The sequence below is a fragment of the Branchiostoma floridae genome, chromosome 3 (genome assembly GCF_000003815.2).
Source record: "Branchiostoma floridae strain S238N-H82 chromosome 3, Bfl_VNyyK, whole genome shotgun sequence".
Classification (NCBI taxonomy): Eukaryota; Metazoa; Chordata; class Leptocardii; order Amphioxiformes; family Branchiostomatidae; genus Branchiostoma; species Branchiostoma floridae.
The window spans coordinates 2,163,178-2,178,015 of NC_049981.1; the positions used below are offsets into that span (position 1 = coordinate 2,163,178).

General features: G+C 40.6%; 1 protein-coding gene across 2 annotated transcripts in view; it reads right to left on the reverse strand.

Annotated features, from left to right (window-relative positions):
- LOC118411072 (ras and EF-hand domain-containing protein-like) overlaps window positions 1-12,757 on the reverse strand; it is a 55,466-nt gene extending 42,709 nt beyond the window's left edge. The window contains exon 1 of one of the 2 annotated variants that reach the window (XM_035813078.1): window positions 12,599-12,757. In XM_035813078.1, coding sequence (XP_035668971.1) covers window positions 12,599-12,717 — 119 coding nt within the window. In that variant the 5' untranslated portion in view covers window positions 12,718-12,757. Of the gene's footprint in view, window positions 1-3,600; window positions 3,948-12,598 lie in introns of those variants that run through there. The other variant, XM_035813077.1, reaches the window with a different exon arrangement.
- Window positions 12,758-14,838: the final 2,081 nt, after the last annotated feature.

The following is a 14,838-nucleotide window of genomic DNA, read 5'->3' on the forward strand; positions in this document are numbered from 1 at the left end:
AGAAAGAATGTGGGCAGCTTCTACATTCACTCTGACTAAATGAGACCAAGAAGGATAAAAGTACGGTAGATAATTGCGTGTTTTCGCGCTGTGAAATACGTCAGGGCGCGACTAATCATTGCACGTTAGCCACCTGTGGATTCATACACTGCGACAGAGTACTGATGACAGAGTGCTTGAGTAGCTGCTATTTGGCGCGACTTATTACTTGGATGTCTAACCTTTGTCGACGAAACATTGAAATGTACTGATTATGTGTCATTAAATACTACATAACACATTGTCACAGTTTAATCGGCTTCTGAATGATCGGTATAACTGAAAAATATTCATATCCATATTCATACCGCACATCGTTAATGATATTACGGTAATTGAATTATGCTTATGACTAATGCAATACCTTTTTATGATTATGATTTATGAGAAAACTCTTAAAAAACTAAAGAGGTCTCTGAATACTTTACATTGTAAATGATTGTTGATAAGCAATATTCTAGAATAAGCAGTCTGCGTTTTATCTAGAAGACATTGTAACCCTCAAAAAAGGTGTGTGTATGTAAATAGCAATGTAATTCATACCTAACTGCAAGGTGGTATATCGAGCAAAGATTCATAAACATATTAATTGAAATACAATCTCAAGCAAGTGTTGCCATGTCTTAAATATCTAGAACTTAGAAACCAAGGCCCTGCGCATGCACACGCATTTATAGTATCATTTCTTAATTGTTATCCAATATCAAGAGGAAAGAACATATTGAATCAAGACTTTCATAGATTTTAAATATCCTTAATGTAATTGAACTACTTACTCAAACAGTGTTATGTCTCACCTTGTAGAAGGTGGAAGCAAAGGCTCTACCCACGCACATATGTGGTATTATTTCTTATTTGTCATCTACGATTGAAATAGAAAAGCAAATATTCCTTAAGGTTGCTCTCAGCGCGTATATACAGACGAAGAATTTCGGAAGCCAAATAAGTTACCCCACAACATTAAGATGACATTTCGTCTTCCTCCTTAGATTTCCATGTAAGGTGTTGCGGGGTTTATGTCTTGAAGACGTCATGAAGACCGTTTTCTTAAGGCGGAGGAGCGGTCTGATTATACTCGAGGGTCTCCAAGGAGACCACGCCCGATTGAAAGTGAAAGCGTGCGGGAAACATGAGCCGAGACTCGTACCCATGACCCATGTCCAGACCACTCCAATATGTATTCAGTACTAAATCTACAGACGAGCATCTTAGTCACACGAATTCCCTCTTAATTTGCGACCCTTGCTTAGGCTTAGGTCACATTTCCAGACCGGGGCCCGGTCGCGGGTAGCTTTCGGGAGCGAAAAGAATGATAACAAAGACATCAAAATACACAAAATATTAAAATAATATATATGGGCATGATATGTGTATATTTCTAGGAATAAAACTTGATTTTTCGTTTCTTAAACCATCCCAGCCGGGCCCCGGTATGGAAATGTGACCTAAGCCTAATAGGCCTACGTCTCGTTTCCAAACCTGGGCCCGGTCAGGCATCTTTCGGGAACGTAAAGTATGACATGAAAGACACCAAAATACACAAGACATAAAGAGAATAGCCGTGTGTATTTTAAGTATACATGTCTATCTCTTGTTTCCATAGATAGCCCGGCCGTTTGGAAATGTGACGTTAGCCTTCCCGGGATTCGAACTCGGGACCTTGGACTAGAACCCCCGCCCCGTGTCCACAACGCGGTGGGTTCACAGTAAAAAAAAAAAAAAAAAAAAAAAAAAACCTACAGACTTCGGTCTCACGAATTCGAAAAAGGCTACTTGTAATTCCCGGGAATCGAACTCGGAACCTTGTACTAGAACCGCCGACCCGTGTCCACAGTGTGAACTACGTATACGCTACTAGTAATTTCCGGGACTTGAACTCGAGAACTGCACGGGACTAGAACCAGCAGGAACGCGTTATGTACACAGCGACCCACTTCAATTACACACCTCGTGACTCTTCACCACACCACCTACACAGCTGGACCTCAAGCAGGGAAATAATGAAACCTACATGCAAAAAAATACGCACCATGATATACAAGCTTCAATTGATTTGTATATCTCCACACCTGTCTGGTCTTTACTTTTGGTCAAAATCTGCGAATTTGCACATATATATGGTTCATTGAAGATAATGCTTAAATGAACCAGAAAAGTACTCAAATCTACTAGATAGATTGCCTAGATAGGTCTCTACGTGAACTAAAAAGGTCTATAAATGAATCGAAGAGATCTTTTACTCTACGTAGTGTCTATACGAACTATGGATGCCTCTCAATAGACAAAGGAGGCCTCTTTAATGACCTATAACAAACCGTGTTTCTAAATGGACTAATGAGGTATCTAGATAAAATAAAATGGTCTCTAAATGCACTAAAGAGGTCTCCAAACGAACTAAAACGTCTCTAGATAAACTAAAGAGGTCTCCAAACGAACTAACATGATCTCTAAATGCGCTACAGTCTCAAGCGAGCGATTTTCACAAAGTAGAGTTTCAGTGTAGTGGATCTCCTCACACGCATTGAACCCGAACGTGTCAAATTACCTAACCCGCGACACGCACTCCTCAACACGGGCTGACTTTGGACCTTAGGAAAAAGGTGCGTCACTAAGGGTACAATCAGGCCTCTTTGCCCACCTACACCTTGCCCTGAACCTTCATCGTTCGGTTGACTCGGTGCTCTGAGTCTTAAGGAAGACATACGTCATTATAAGACGTCTACTCATGCACGTAGTTGCAGAGAATAAGATACAATAAGAAACAGATACAATTGTGTTTTCTATGAAAACACGGCATTTCGGTATTAATCGCGACAAATCGAATTAGCCTACTTAGGAAAAGAAAATTCCCACATCAAAAAAAAATGAACATCATTCGCACTACCTCCCACTCAAGATGCCTGAAGGAAGAAGGGGCGTCTTCAGAGAAAGAAAAAGATAATTTTCTTGTCTTAGGAAAGGTATATAAAATATCAAGACGAAAATATCTTCGGGAACTGCGCGAGTGAAAGTTGACTATTTGAGAGTACGCTTGTCTATTATCTTGTTATGGACGTTTGTAGCGGTTTCTGATCGCTAGAGGCAGTATAATTGTGTCAGCAACAACACAGCGGTCCGCACAAAGGCACAGGCAACATATGGCGATACATGGTATTTGTGGATAGAGATAGGATAAATTGGCATAAACTGCTGTCTTTCACTAGAAGAGATATGCTGTTAGGAAATGCCCAAGACTCGCCAAGTCGTATGGCTGTCCCTTTTGCCTAATCTCAACGCGTGCTCTTTTGACAAACTCTAATATATTTCAGTATCACCTTTCCCAGGCCCGAAAGAATACGGCAGGAGTAGCTATATCATAACGGTCGGGTTTAAAACTACTTTTCCCAGTCAAATTGCTACTACTGCCGCTCGTTCGAATCACCACTATTTGGGTCGTATTTGCCACTTGACACAAGTCCCACCGTACAGTTTACAGGTGAGGCAAGAGGTAACCGTGACAGGTGCACAAAGTACAGGTGTGACACCTTTTCTAAACAGGTGACAGCTAGGTACGACACCTACCAGGATATCTCCTCAAGTCCCCGGCCCAGCCTTGTTTTTACGTCTTCTTCCTCCAAGGCGTCTTCCAAGGTGGACTGGCTCCTTAGCGTCCGTCTTCTCTTCCGGGAGAGGTTCATGAGGGCCTCGCGGACCCGCTCGAAGCCTCCCGAGAACTCCTCGGCGGAGATCCGTCCGTCCCCGTCTGAGTCTAACTCCCGGAACACGGTCTCGAGCTCGTCCGGGCCAAGCTCGCCACAAATCGCCTCGAACTCGGCATGTTCTAGGAACCCGCTGCCGTCTAGATCGCACGCCTGGAAAAGTTGGCCAAGGCTCCAAACATCGTCCGCGTCGTCACCCGCAGCCATCTTGGAATGAATTAATGGTGGGTTTGCATGGGGTTACTCGGGAACCCGTTGTCGCTCAATAAGATCCTCGGATATGTATGGGGGTTCTGCGGCTACGGGCAGATATGCAGATCGTTGACAACTTCGTTTTGGGGACTGCTCGAATAATTCTCCCGGGAATTCAACATCTGTTGTTATTTTTACGTCTTGTCCAGTTTTCCAGAAGCTTGACAAATTTCTTTTTGTTTCCTTGTATAGTTCAAAGTGCTGAAAAGGAAGCTTTATAATACCTACCCACACACTACAAAGATCGCCCACACATATCACCTCAGGCATTTATTCAATTATGCACAGTCTTATCTCTGTCAGATATCATATTGTACTGATCTTATTTAATGACATAACACCCTTTTGCAAAGGTCATCTCTTGTGATATATCGGTTGATCTTTCTTTCTCAAATATCAACATTGCTGCATTGAAAGTCTCTGCCATTAATATTTGCATCGATTAATTCAAATTTTCAAGGACACTTTCTTGTCATATTTTCATTGTTGATTTTTTACTCAAAATTACATATTACGCGTATTTTATCCCCACACGAGTGTTTCATCAGGATATTTGGAAAGACCAATGGAAGCTCCTTGACTCTACACAGTTACGTTAGCAGTACGAAATGTTGTTTATACCTGTCTGCTGTCTCCCATAATAACCCCATGCCATATGTATAGTTTTGTTTATCCTTCTTTTTTGGCCTCCTTGGCCATTATCATTTTTGTGGTAGCGCTGATTTGATCTTTTTAATTATGGGTAATGCTCTCAAAAGCTAGGCGGTGACAATAAGCCCTCCACCCCGCCCCGCATTAGCCATGTTTAAAATTGCAAATCAGCACTCCCCAAGTAAAATCTGGCCGTATTTTCAAGAAGCCACTAAGGGGCCATTATCGAACTTGACCTTCGTCGTTTTTCCGACCCCTACCCAACTAACAAATATCGTCAGCATCCATCGAAGGCTTGTCGAGTTATACTGTTTTCAGACAGAAGGACAAACGGACGAACAAGCCCGAAGCATAGCCTTAGCCATTCTGGTTAAGGTAAATATAGGACTGCGAAAAAGGCTACTTTTTGGTGTTGCTGTACCTCCATGTTGGCCCCTGGGCGTGCCCACCTGACTGTTTACACCTGCGTGACGTCACTACACACCTGAGGAGTCCAAACTTTCACACCCAGGTTGACAGAGTTCACGTGAAGGTAAACTCGTGCGGCAGGGAGCGGGGTAACAGTGATACCGTCTCCATGGCAACGGGACAGAAATATGTACGTACGCATGTAGTCTGTGCATAATTGCATGATAAGAAACACACAGAAATCGTACATGTATAAAGATCTCTCAATGAGCTAAAAGGGTGTCTAGATGAACTAAAGAGGTATCTAAATGAACTAAATACGTCACTACCTGTCTTTCATGACTTAAATACGTCACTACATGAACTATGTAGGTCTCTAAATGGACAGAATACGTCAATAAATACATACCAAACAGGTCTCTAAATGAACTCAATACGTCAGTCAACCAGTAGACTTGCTATACTCGACAAGAAATAGCTGTATATCAATGAATTCAAAAGGTCTCTAAATCAAGTGAGTAGGTTTCTAAATGAACCAAAAAGGTCCAAACTAACTTAATAGGTCTCTAATTGGACTAGATAGGCCTCTACATGAACTAAATACTTCACTAAATGAACTAAATCTCTAAATGGACAAAAAGACGCCTCTCAATTAACACAAGAGGCCTCTACATATTACGTGTTGTCTGTGTCAACACTGTGACCTATAACCTGAAGCAAACAATGTCGTCACGATTTTCTTCACAAGTTCTGGAGGTTCAGCACAGAGGCTCTCCCCACACGCATTGAACCATGACGTGTCAAATTGCCCTAATCACGGACAGAATTAGCTGTCAGTGAAACCGCCACAATGGCAACCGTACAAATATATGTGGCAATGTTCTAATCTATAATATACTTGGATACAGTTTTAAAAGTGCTCAAAGTGAGACAAAGGTCCAACCTTTTCCCCCAATTTCACTTCTGCATATACCATACGAGTGTCGAACAAATTTCTTTTCATATATAAGGAAGTATATTAAAAAGATGTAGAGTCATTTTGTACATTATTTAAACTGCACATGCTTGTACCGCTCATGCGATATTTAATACTTGAAAGCAAATACATTTGCAAGCATTTCACAATTGTACCAAAATATTGAAGGGTAAGTTCCAAAGAACTTGCCCTTTCGGTTATTGCCCACCCTTACTCCTTGCCTTACGTGGACCTTTTATTTTAACTAAAATCCGTTTTTCTACATTATTTGTTGTCCAAGACATAGAAGTATTTATGAGCCCCCAAGTTGTTGACTTTTCTTTCAATAAGATTAGCCCCTTTCACTTAAGTATGTTGAACTTTTCACCAAGTTCGCAAACTTTCCTTGTTGGTACTGTAGCCGCGTTGGTCCCTGTTATATTTTAAATGCCAGTTCCTTTCGCAGTCACAAAAGAATTTATTAGCCTAAGGTTGACTTTTCTTAGATGCAATTCGTTCCTTTCATCCAAGTAGGTTGAACTTTTCACCACGTCAGCTAAAGCATCTCTTGAATACAGTTTCCGTATTGAAGCCATTCTATTTATATTTCAATGCCAGACCGCGTAGGCACATAAGTATCTATTAACGCAAAGTTGTTGAATCGTCCTTCTACCAAATTCGTTCCTTTCACCAGTATATGTTGCATTTTTCACCACGGTGGCCAATGCGCCTTTTCGCCACTAGTTTGTCATTAATTCCGGGTTGTATTTCAATGCCAGTCGATGTTGACTTTCGTGACATTAAAATCTTGTAACGAGTCGTAAAACTAAGTGCAGTAACAAGCGCCTATTACACCTAGAGACGTGACGTCATAGGGAAGGTTCATTACCTGTGGCAGTGTGGGGTGGTTGTTACAGAGGGGTGGTACACTCTTTCTTTCGTTCAAGGGGTGAGTCTTGCCTTCACGCTTCGAATTGTGAATTTAGGGGATAATTCAAAGAAGTATTCACTGGATATTCAAGTATTGGATACTCTATTAAGACCACCGTTTTTCTCAGTATTCCATCGGTATTCTATGAATACAAGTATCTACTAACTGTAATGTAACACAGTTGCAAGGGTTGCAATGGGGAGTGTTTTTGTTGTTGCTCTATACCAGTACCTGATCCCCCTAGCACACCCTTAGCTCGTCAAACGTAATACGTTGAGGGGATCCGCAGGTCAATCCGCCATGCAAATTGATGGTGGTCGATTATAGTTCAGGGCCTAAAACTTCAAGATTTTTTTCCTGGTCAAATGGGTAGAAATCCTGGCAGTTTTGAGGTGGGTGTGACAGGGGAGGGTTTCTACTTTGTGATTAGGGCCAAAAAGCTGAGTTTGTGTGGTTTTCAGGGGGTATAAAGTTGGGACTTTTTTGTCCTAGCACATGGCCTCCTCACTGGGTTGTGGTGCGGTTTTGAGGTCATGGGTCAATCTTTCAGTTTCCCGGAAGTTCTCACCGTTAGATTCATGCCGAAATGTGGTTTTTCGGATAGCTGAGATGTCGGGCTTTCATATGAGGGTATGTTTGTGTGCCAGTAACGTCAGATAGTTGAGTTACTAACAGTTGCTTTCTCCTCTTTTTTTGTATAGGAACCCATTGTTTAGAGGCTGCAAATTGAATCACCTGCGGATACCCTTGACAGCCCAGGAAATTATCAGACGCTCGGGTGGCAATACTGTAATGCAAACTGTAATAGGGCATTCAATACGGGATATAACAGTGGCTGTCATATCGCCCGTAATAAGGCATAGGAAAGGCAAAATTTTGTTTTTGGCTACCCGACAAATCCTAGCAAAAGCTGCCTACACTATCATATTTTTTGGTGAATAGTGAATAAGCAGACCCTTGTAATGACTTGTCTCATCGTCAATAAAGAAAGAAAGAAAGAAATTCTACAGTCGTACTGTGTATTTTTCACTCTTTAAACAAACAATAGCTTTTTGGACATTTAATGAAAGAATATATAGTATCAATGTGTCTCTTTTCCAGGTATCCGATATTGAATATGCTTGTAACTACATGTACATCTGTATGATTACAAAATGATGAAATGTTGAACATTTCAGTGCCGTGATGCATTTCATTTCATGCTATTCAATTGTATTAATTTGAAAAAAAAAGACAGAAGAAGAAAAAAAAAACAGAATCCGTACCGATCCCATTTCTTTCAAGGCCGTGATACAACATTATTTTATTATGGGCTATAATAAGGCTCGTTATATGGTAAGTTGCCTGTAATCATTCGGACAAAACCATTCCTGGGGCTCTAATTGCGGCCTCCTTCTAACCGCCTGTACGGGGGGATGGTGACTCCCGCGGTTTGTTTGGCGTCACCATAGCAACATATGACGGCTGCAACCATGGTAACAGATGGACATGTAGTTTGGCGACACAGATATGAAAGGCGCATGTTTCAAGCAGATGTTTGAGTCAGAAATTATGCCTTTTTTTAAAATCAGTCCCGTTTCTTTTCCTTTCCTGACATCAAGAAATTTGTTATCCCAGAAAACGTGTCGCGTTTGTTTATTGCAACCATGGCAACGGGATGTTGTACTGTCTCCTTAGCAACGTGAAAGAAGGTAAGAAGTTGTGAAACGGTCATGTAGGGTACTTTCCAAACAGAAGTTAGTCTCCGACTGTTTTTTTTTGGGGGGGGGGGTCTATTTTGTACCGTTTTCTGTTTTTCTTTTCCAAACAGAAAACGGTACAAAATCAAAAGTCTGATAAAACGCCTAAACCACTTTAAAAAACACATCCAAACTCGAACCTCTGCTTGGAGAGTACTAGTACACAAACCGCGCGTCTGAACGTTCAAACGACCCGTTGCCATGGGAACGGAAACCGCTATTCCACACGGAACTGTCAGTCATCTCTTTGACCTTCAGGTTTACCCGCGCTGTGGAGAGGATTTTGCAGACTTGTGAAGGCGGGAAAGGATAAAAAGTCTTTGATGCCTACCATACATGATGAAAGGGCTCCAGGGGGTAAAGCCGTCGTTTTCTGATATGTCAATCATTGCTGGATATTTTGCGGAAATTGCCACACGTTACATAAATTGCGTTGTATCTTTCTGGGGAAGTATCAAATGCAACCGAAAAGTATAAAATCTTACCGGGAAAGTATAAAATCTTACCGGGAAAGTATAAAATCTTACCGGGAAAGTATAAAATCTTACCGGGAAAAAAGAAAATCTTACCCGGAAAGTAGAAATCTTACCGGAAAGTATACCGGGAAAGTAGAAAATCTTACTGGGAAAGTATACGTAAGCTATCTTACGGGAAAGCCAGCAACAATCCTTCCAGAAATTGTACAATCCCACAGGAAAGTATTGAAATCCTACCGAGAAGGGATAGATTATTACCGGGAAACTTTGGTATTCAAACTTTTTGAAGTGTGACATTGGACATTTGCTGTATAATACTTTCCATATATCAAACAAATATCTGCACAATCGAGGGACACCAACAGGGATTTTTATCGTATCTGTGATGCGTCATTATCAGTGGAAATATGTACACTATTATATGTTATTCTTGGTATATTGATATGAGAAGAAATCATATTTCTTCATTTTTCCTCTTGGTATATGCAGTGGTAAATGTACTACAGAAAAAACTGTAATATAACATGTTACTATTGGATATAGGAGAATTCTTTTTACACAACCAGCAGGTACTAACATTGCTTACGTTTCGATGTCTCTTAGACACCTGCGATAATTTTTGGAACATGTTACTATTGTTAGCAAGAAGGTTCAATTCAATGTTAGTACATGTCATTGTGGTGAATATTTAGCTGTTATTCCTTTTAAACTCCGGTGGAAAATCTGGCGATTCACGATCAACGTGTTTTTGACATTTACCATAGACAATGCATGTCATGATCGTCTGTCTGGTAGCTTGATAATGATATGTGTAGATCTATTTTTACTCAGCTACAAGTATGTTCGAAAGGAAACCTTTTGTTATATTATCTACGGGTGGTATGGGGTCACGTACAAGTACCAAAACACATGAACGTCTGGCGGTAGAGTCAATTCCAAGTCACCAAGATGGTTTTGAACTAATATATGTAATAAGTTTGAACTATTTTGAGTAAAAGAACATTTCAGTCACTAAAGTTCAAAATTGTTCAAACATTTTAAAATAAAAGTTTAAACATGTTTGAACCTTTTTACATTTCTTGGAACATTTGGGAAAGTAATGATATAATTATCTCTTTATTTAGAACAATTTTCAAACGTCTATGTGTTTGTGTTATTGTTCCAACATGTTACAACATTTTGTGTCATTTTTTCCCTCCATAAAAACTTTTATTGACCCCATAAACAAAGCTGCTAAGCTTGGTCCTTTGTTTGGCTCTTGTATTTTTAGATTTTCTGGTGAGTCTTTTGTGTGAAGGTGGCAGACAGACATAATTTCCTGCACTTGGCAGGGATGTGTGAATTGCCCTCTTCCCAGCCCACTGACCCAGATTCATCATATTGTTTCCATGTTCGAACATGTGATCACAAATGATGCATCTATGTTGGAACAGTTTAGAAACTAACAGAAATAATGTATTTGATGTCAGAAATGTTTCTAACATGTATGAATACTATAGAAATATTCAGAATGCCACATAAATGTTATAAATAGTTCTAAACAGTTACTTATCACAGTTAGATTGTTGCAAAGATTTCCAAAATGTTAGAACAAAAGGCAAGAAACACCCTCTCGGTAATATGGAATCGACTCTATAATTTCTTCATTTTCTAATCGGCCCAACATCTGGTTTACTCATTTTTTTCAAGTACAGTTTTTCCGGACCACTCCAACAAGAAAAAAACGATTTTGTACCGGTACCGATTAGCGATTTAAGGTCCTTGACACGTTATTAAACCTTAAGGAGGGTGTAGTTAAGGTGTTCAGTATCTTGAAACGTGAAGACGAACGAGACGTAGTTTGCTACTAACGCTCGAGATGAAACCAATCTATCCAGACGTCAGCACGAAAATTGGTTCTTTACAAACCGCGGGGCCACAATTAGCAGCTCACATCCGCTCGGGGGCTGTTATCGTTTTCTGAGCTGTCAATCAAACCCGGCGCTTCACGGAGAGAAAGAGGCGTCTTTCCAGGAAATGTTGCGATGTTACGGGTGTTGTGTGTCCTAATTTACTGGTAGCAAGGAAATGCTATATATCATCACAAAGATGGTACATTTTACAACTAAAAAGTGCCGAAAATGCTACATTTTAGCAAGAAATGTTGGATTTTACCACAAAGTGCAGCATTTTACGATAGGAATTGTACATACATTTAACCCGGAGACTGATCCATTTGCAGACAAAGGGGCTAAATCACATTTCTCCAATCCACAAAAATGGCGCCTCTTGTCACAATGACTTGTTTTCCTCATAGGATTCCATCCTCGGCCTCTAAGGATATTGAATGACGTATTCTTCCCCGCTAAGGACTTTCACTAACGAGTGTATTGTTACCACACAGAACTTTCACTGAAAAGGAAGGTATTGCATGTTATTACAAACAACTTTCACTAACGAACGTAGTGTTACCGCTGAAGACTTTCTCTGAATAGATTATTATCACCGCAAAAAACTTTCACCGCACTAACGAGCCTGTTGTTGTCGCAAACGACTTTCACTAACGAGCCTGTTGTTGTCCCAAACAACTTTCACTAACGAGCCTGTTGTTGTCGCAAACAACTTTCACTAACGAGCCTGTTGTTGTCGCAAACAACTTTCACTAACGAGCCTGTTGTTGTCCCAAACAACTTTCACTAACGAGCCTGTTCTTGTCCCAAACAACTTTCACTAAAGAACCTGTTCGCAAACAATTTTCACTAACGAGTGTATGGTTTCCGCTAAGGACTTTCACTAGCTGTAGTATTGTCTCAAATGACTTTTATTAAGGGGAGTATTGTTACTGCGACTTTCAATTAAGGCGTATTCAGGACAATACCGAAGCGTACGTGTTTATAACTGTGTGTACAACTACACGTTATTTCTGCGCTTGTGATACCCCGACAAGAAGATTATGTTTGGTGATATCATTAGACAACAAGACCTTTCACTACCGGATGGAGCTAATGAAAATTGGAAGAAGCTTTCAAACCATAAAGACTGATGACAGCAACTTTCACTTCCGGAAACTTAAGAATACCACAATGGAGAGAAGCTTTCAACTCATCTCGACTCTGGACAAGTTGATAACATGTTGTTTTGATATATCTTAAACAGGAAACTTTTCACTACCGGAAGCCTAATGTTACAGCATCAAAAGGAAAAAGCCTCAGATCATAAATACTTTCCTTTCTTGCGACCATTAATTATGATGCATCTGGCAGCAATAAGAACTTTCATTTTCACTGGTATCTTAATCCCACAGTATTCTGACAAGAAGCCACCCATTAGGAACACTAGAATTCACCAGAAAGAAGAATTGTTTATCATACACCATGCAAATTGATCACTATGTAATCGTTAACTGTTATTTAATTAAAGACTTGTTCTCTGACTCAAACCAGTACTTATACCAAAAAAGCGCCACCTACCACGAGGACGGGAGCTGCAGCTCTTCCATGTGGCGGTCCTCGTGCAGGTCTTGGTCGTAGGACGACATGTCGTAAATCCCGGCCTGCGCACCGAGCATGTCCTCTTCGGTTTGCGACATGTCGCGATCGATGATTGTCGTTGGCAAAGGCAAGGTCAGTCGGTCCGATTGTAACCACGTCCGCTTGGTAATAATCTAGAAAAAAAGCAAATGTAAAACAACCATACTGGTATACTAGTATGTCATTCTTTAATTTATCAATCCATTCGTTCGTTTGGTCATTCAAAGACCCTTTACTTAATTCGTAAAGTACATTTGTAACTCAATAGATACTCAACTGGAGAAAGTTTGGAGAAACGGTTAAATGTTTCAGATAACATGCACTGTCCTTCGTTAGGGAACTGCCAAGTTTTACAGCAAAACTCTTGAATTGATATCTGTATCTGTATCTATGCAGCCGGTATAACCACACTTCGGCGCAACACACCAGCTTCGCAGGCACACAGCGCGGCAGCAGGTGGTTATATTACACTGAACGGCCCATTGAGAATGAGATTGAGACCCATCATACGTAACTTTTGCATATCTATAATAATAATCTTTATTGAGACACGACAAAAGTACAGCGACTTTCGTAAGGTCGACATGTATAACAAACTACTTACAGTACAACTAAACACACACATATCTATAGGTATGAATAAATCAACATATAGGGTCTAGCTTGTCATTTACACTATTGGATCTATGGTATAAACATTCGTGGATATATCTGCCTATTTGTACACATTGTGGATTATCGCCTCCCAGAATGTAGTTGAGTTTATCTATGGAACAGAGAGAAGCAAATTCTTTAGAACAAGCGGAAAGTAGTACAGTGTGAACAGCTCTGTGCGTTTGTCATTATATTGAGAACATTCCATAATAAAGTGACGTTCGTCTTCGATCTCATTTGGGCAGAATGGAATATGATGACGTAAAGACAATTCTTACACGTACAATTGTTTGCGAATCCCGCCAGTTTGAAAGGCAATACATGAAAGAATGTACAATCCCGCCCTCAACAGGAAAGGAGGCCTACGCGTCAATTTTCCGGCACTAAGACACTTGATATCCGACGCCCACACCCCCACGAGACAAGATATGCTCTTGTACTCATACAACAGGCGCTCGTTGGCATTTCATTAACTGTACATTTACATTACGTGGCTTGTTATCTCTGAGATGTCTACCCTTCATCGACATTTATCCATGTTTGTTTGTTGGTAGGTCTTGACGTAAGTTCGGAACGTGAGACACGTCACTGACATCGGTGAATAACCCTTTAATACCCCCTTGGCGGCTAATTACCTGCCCCCTCCGGCTATTTGCCACCCTCGTACGTTTGCAATTTTGTTAAGGTCTATATTGCATAAAATTTACTCTTTGCTAGATCAAAGGAGATGTGGCCCTCCCACCCATGCCGTGGGGTTCGGAGTCTGATGCCACCTGGACTGAGGTTTAGGCGAAATTCAGAAGTGACGCTAAGCCAGATTTTTAGAGAAGATGGAACGGAGCATCAAGACTGACCTAGCAGAAAACATTTCCCAAAATATGGACTGTTTGCACCCACGTGATTATGACGTAAGCATTGTCCGCCATGTTGGACGGTTAAATGGCAAACGTCACCGACAAGTTGTCAAGTGGAGGCTTGAAATGGAAATACGATTACCAACTTGAAATCATTGAATACCCTTCTTTTAATTAAAATTTCCACAATCAGGAGTCTTTCTGGGTCAAGTGGAATAAAGAGCGTCTGGGCCTTCCAATTTTGGTCAAGTTTTTTTTTTCTTTCAGTTCAGCAGATTCATTGGCGTAAGGATAGATGTGAGTTGTTGGGTCCTGCGGATGAATACAGGAGAAAACCTGGGCACAGATCTAGGATCAGCTTCAGTCGATGTCATCTGTTCTAAAAGTTTTAGTCCGGTACACCCCACTTTCTTTGTATGGATATGAAGTTCGTCCTTGTTACTTTTTGTTGGATAAGAATTTGAAACTTGGGTTAAGTACTTTAAGGAAGTCTTGATAGGTTCCATTGCAAGGGGAAGCTCAACTCGATATTACAATTAAAGGTGTATTTGTCTGTTGCGTATGTAAGGCCATTTTGTTTTGATTATATGGATGGCATCCTTTGATAATCCCAAATAAGACCGTTTGCAAAAAAAAATGCATCATGAATTATCATATAGCCAGGCGCCGCGG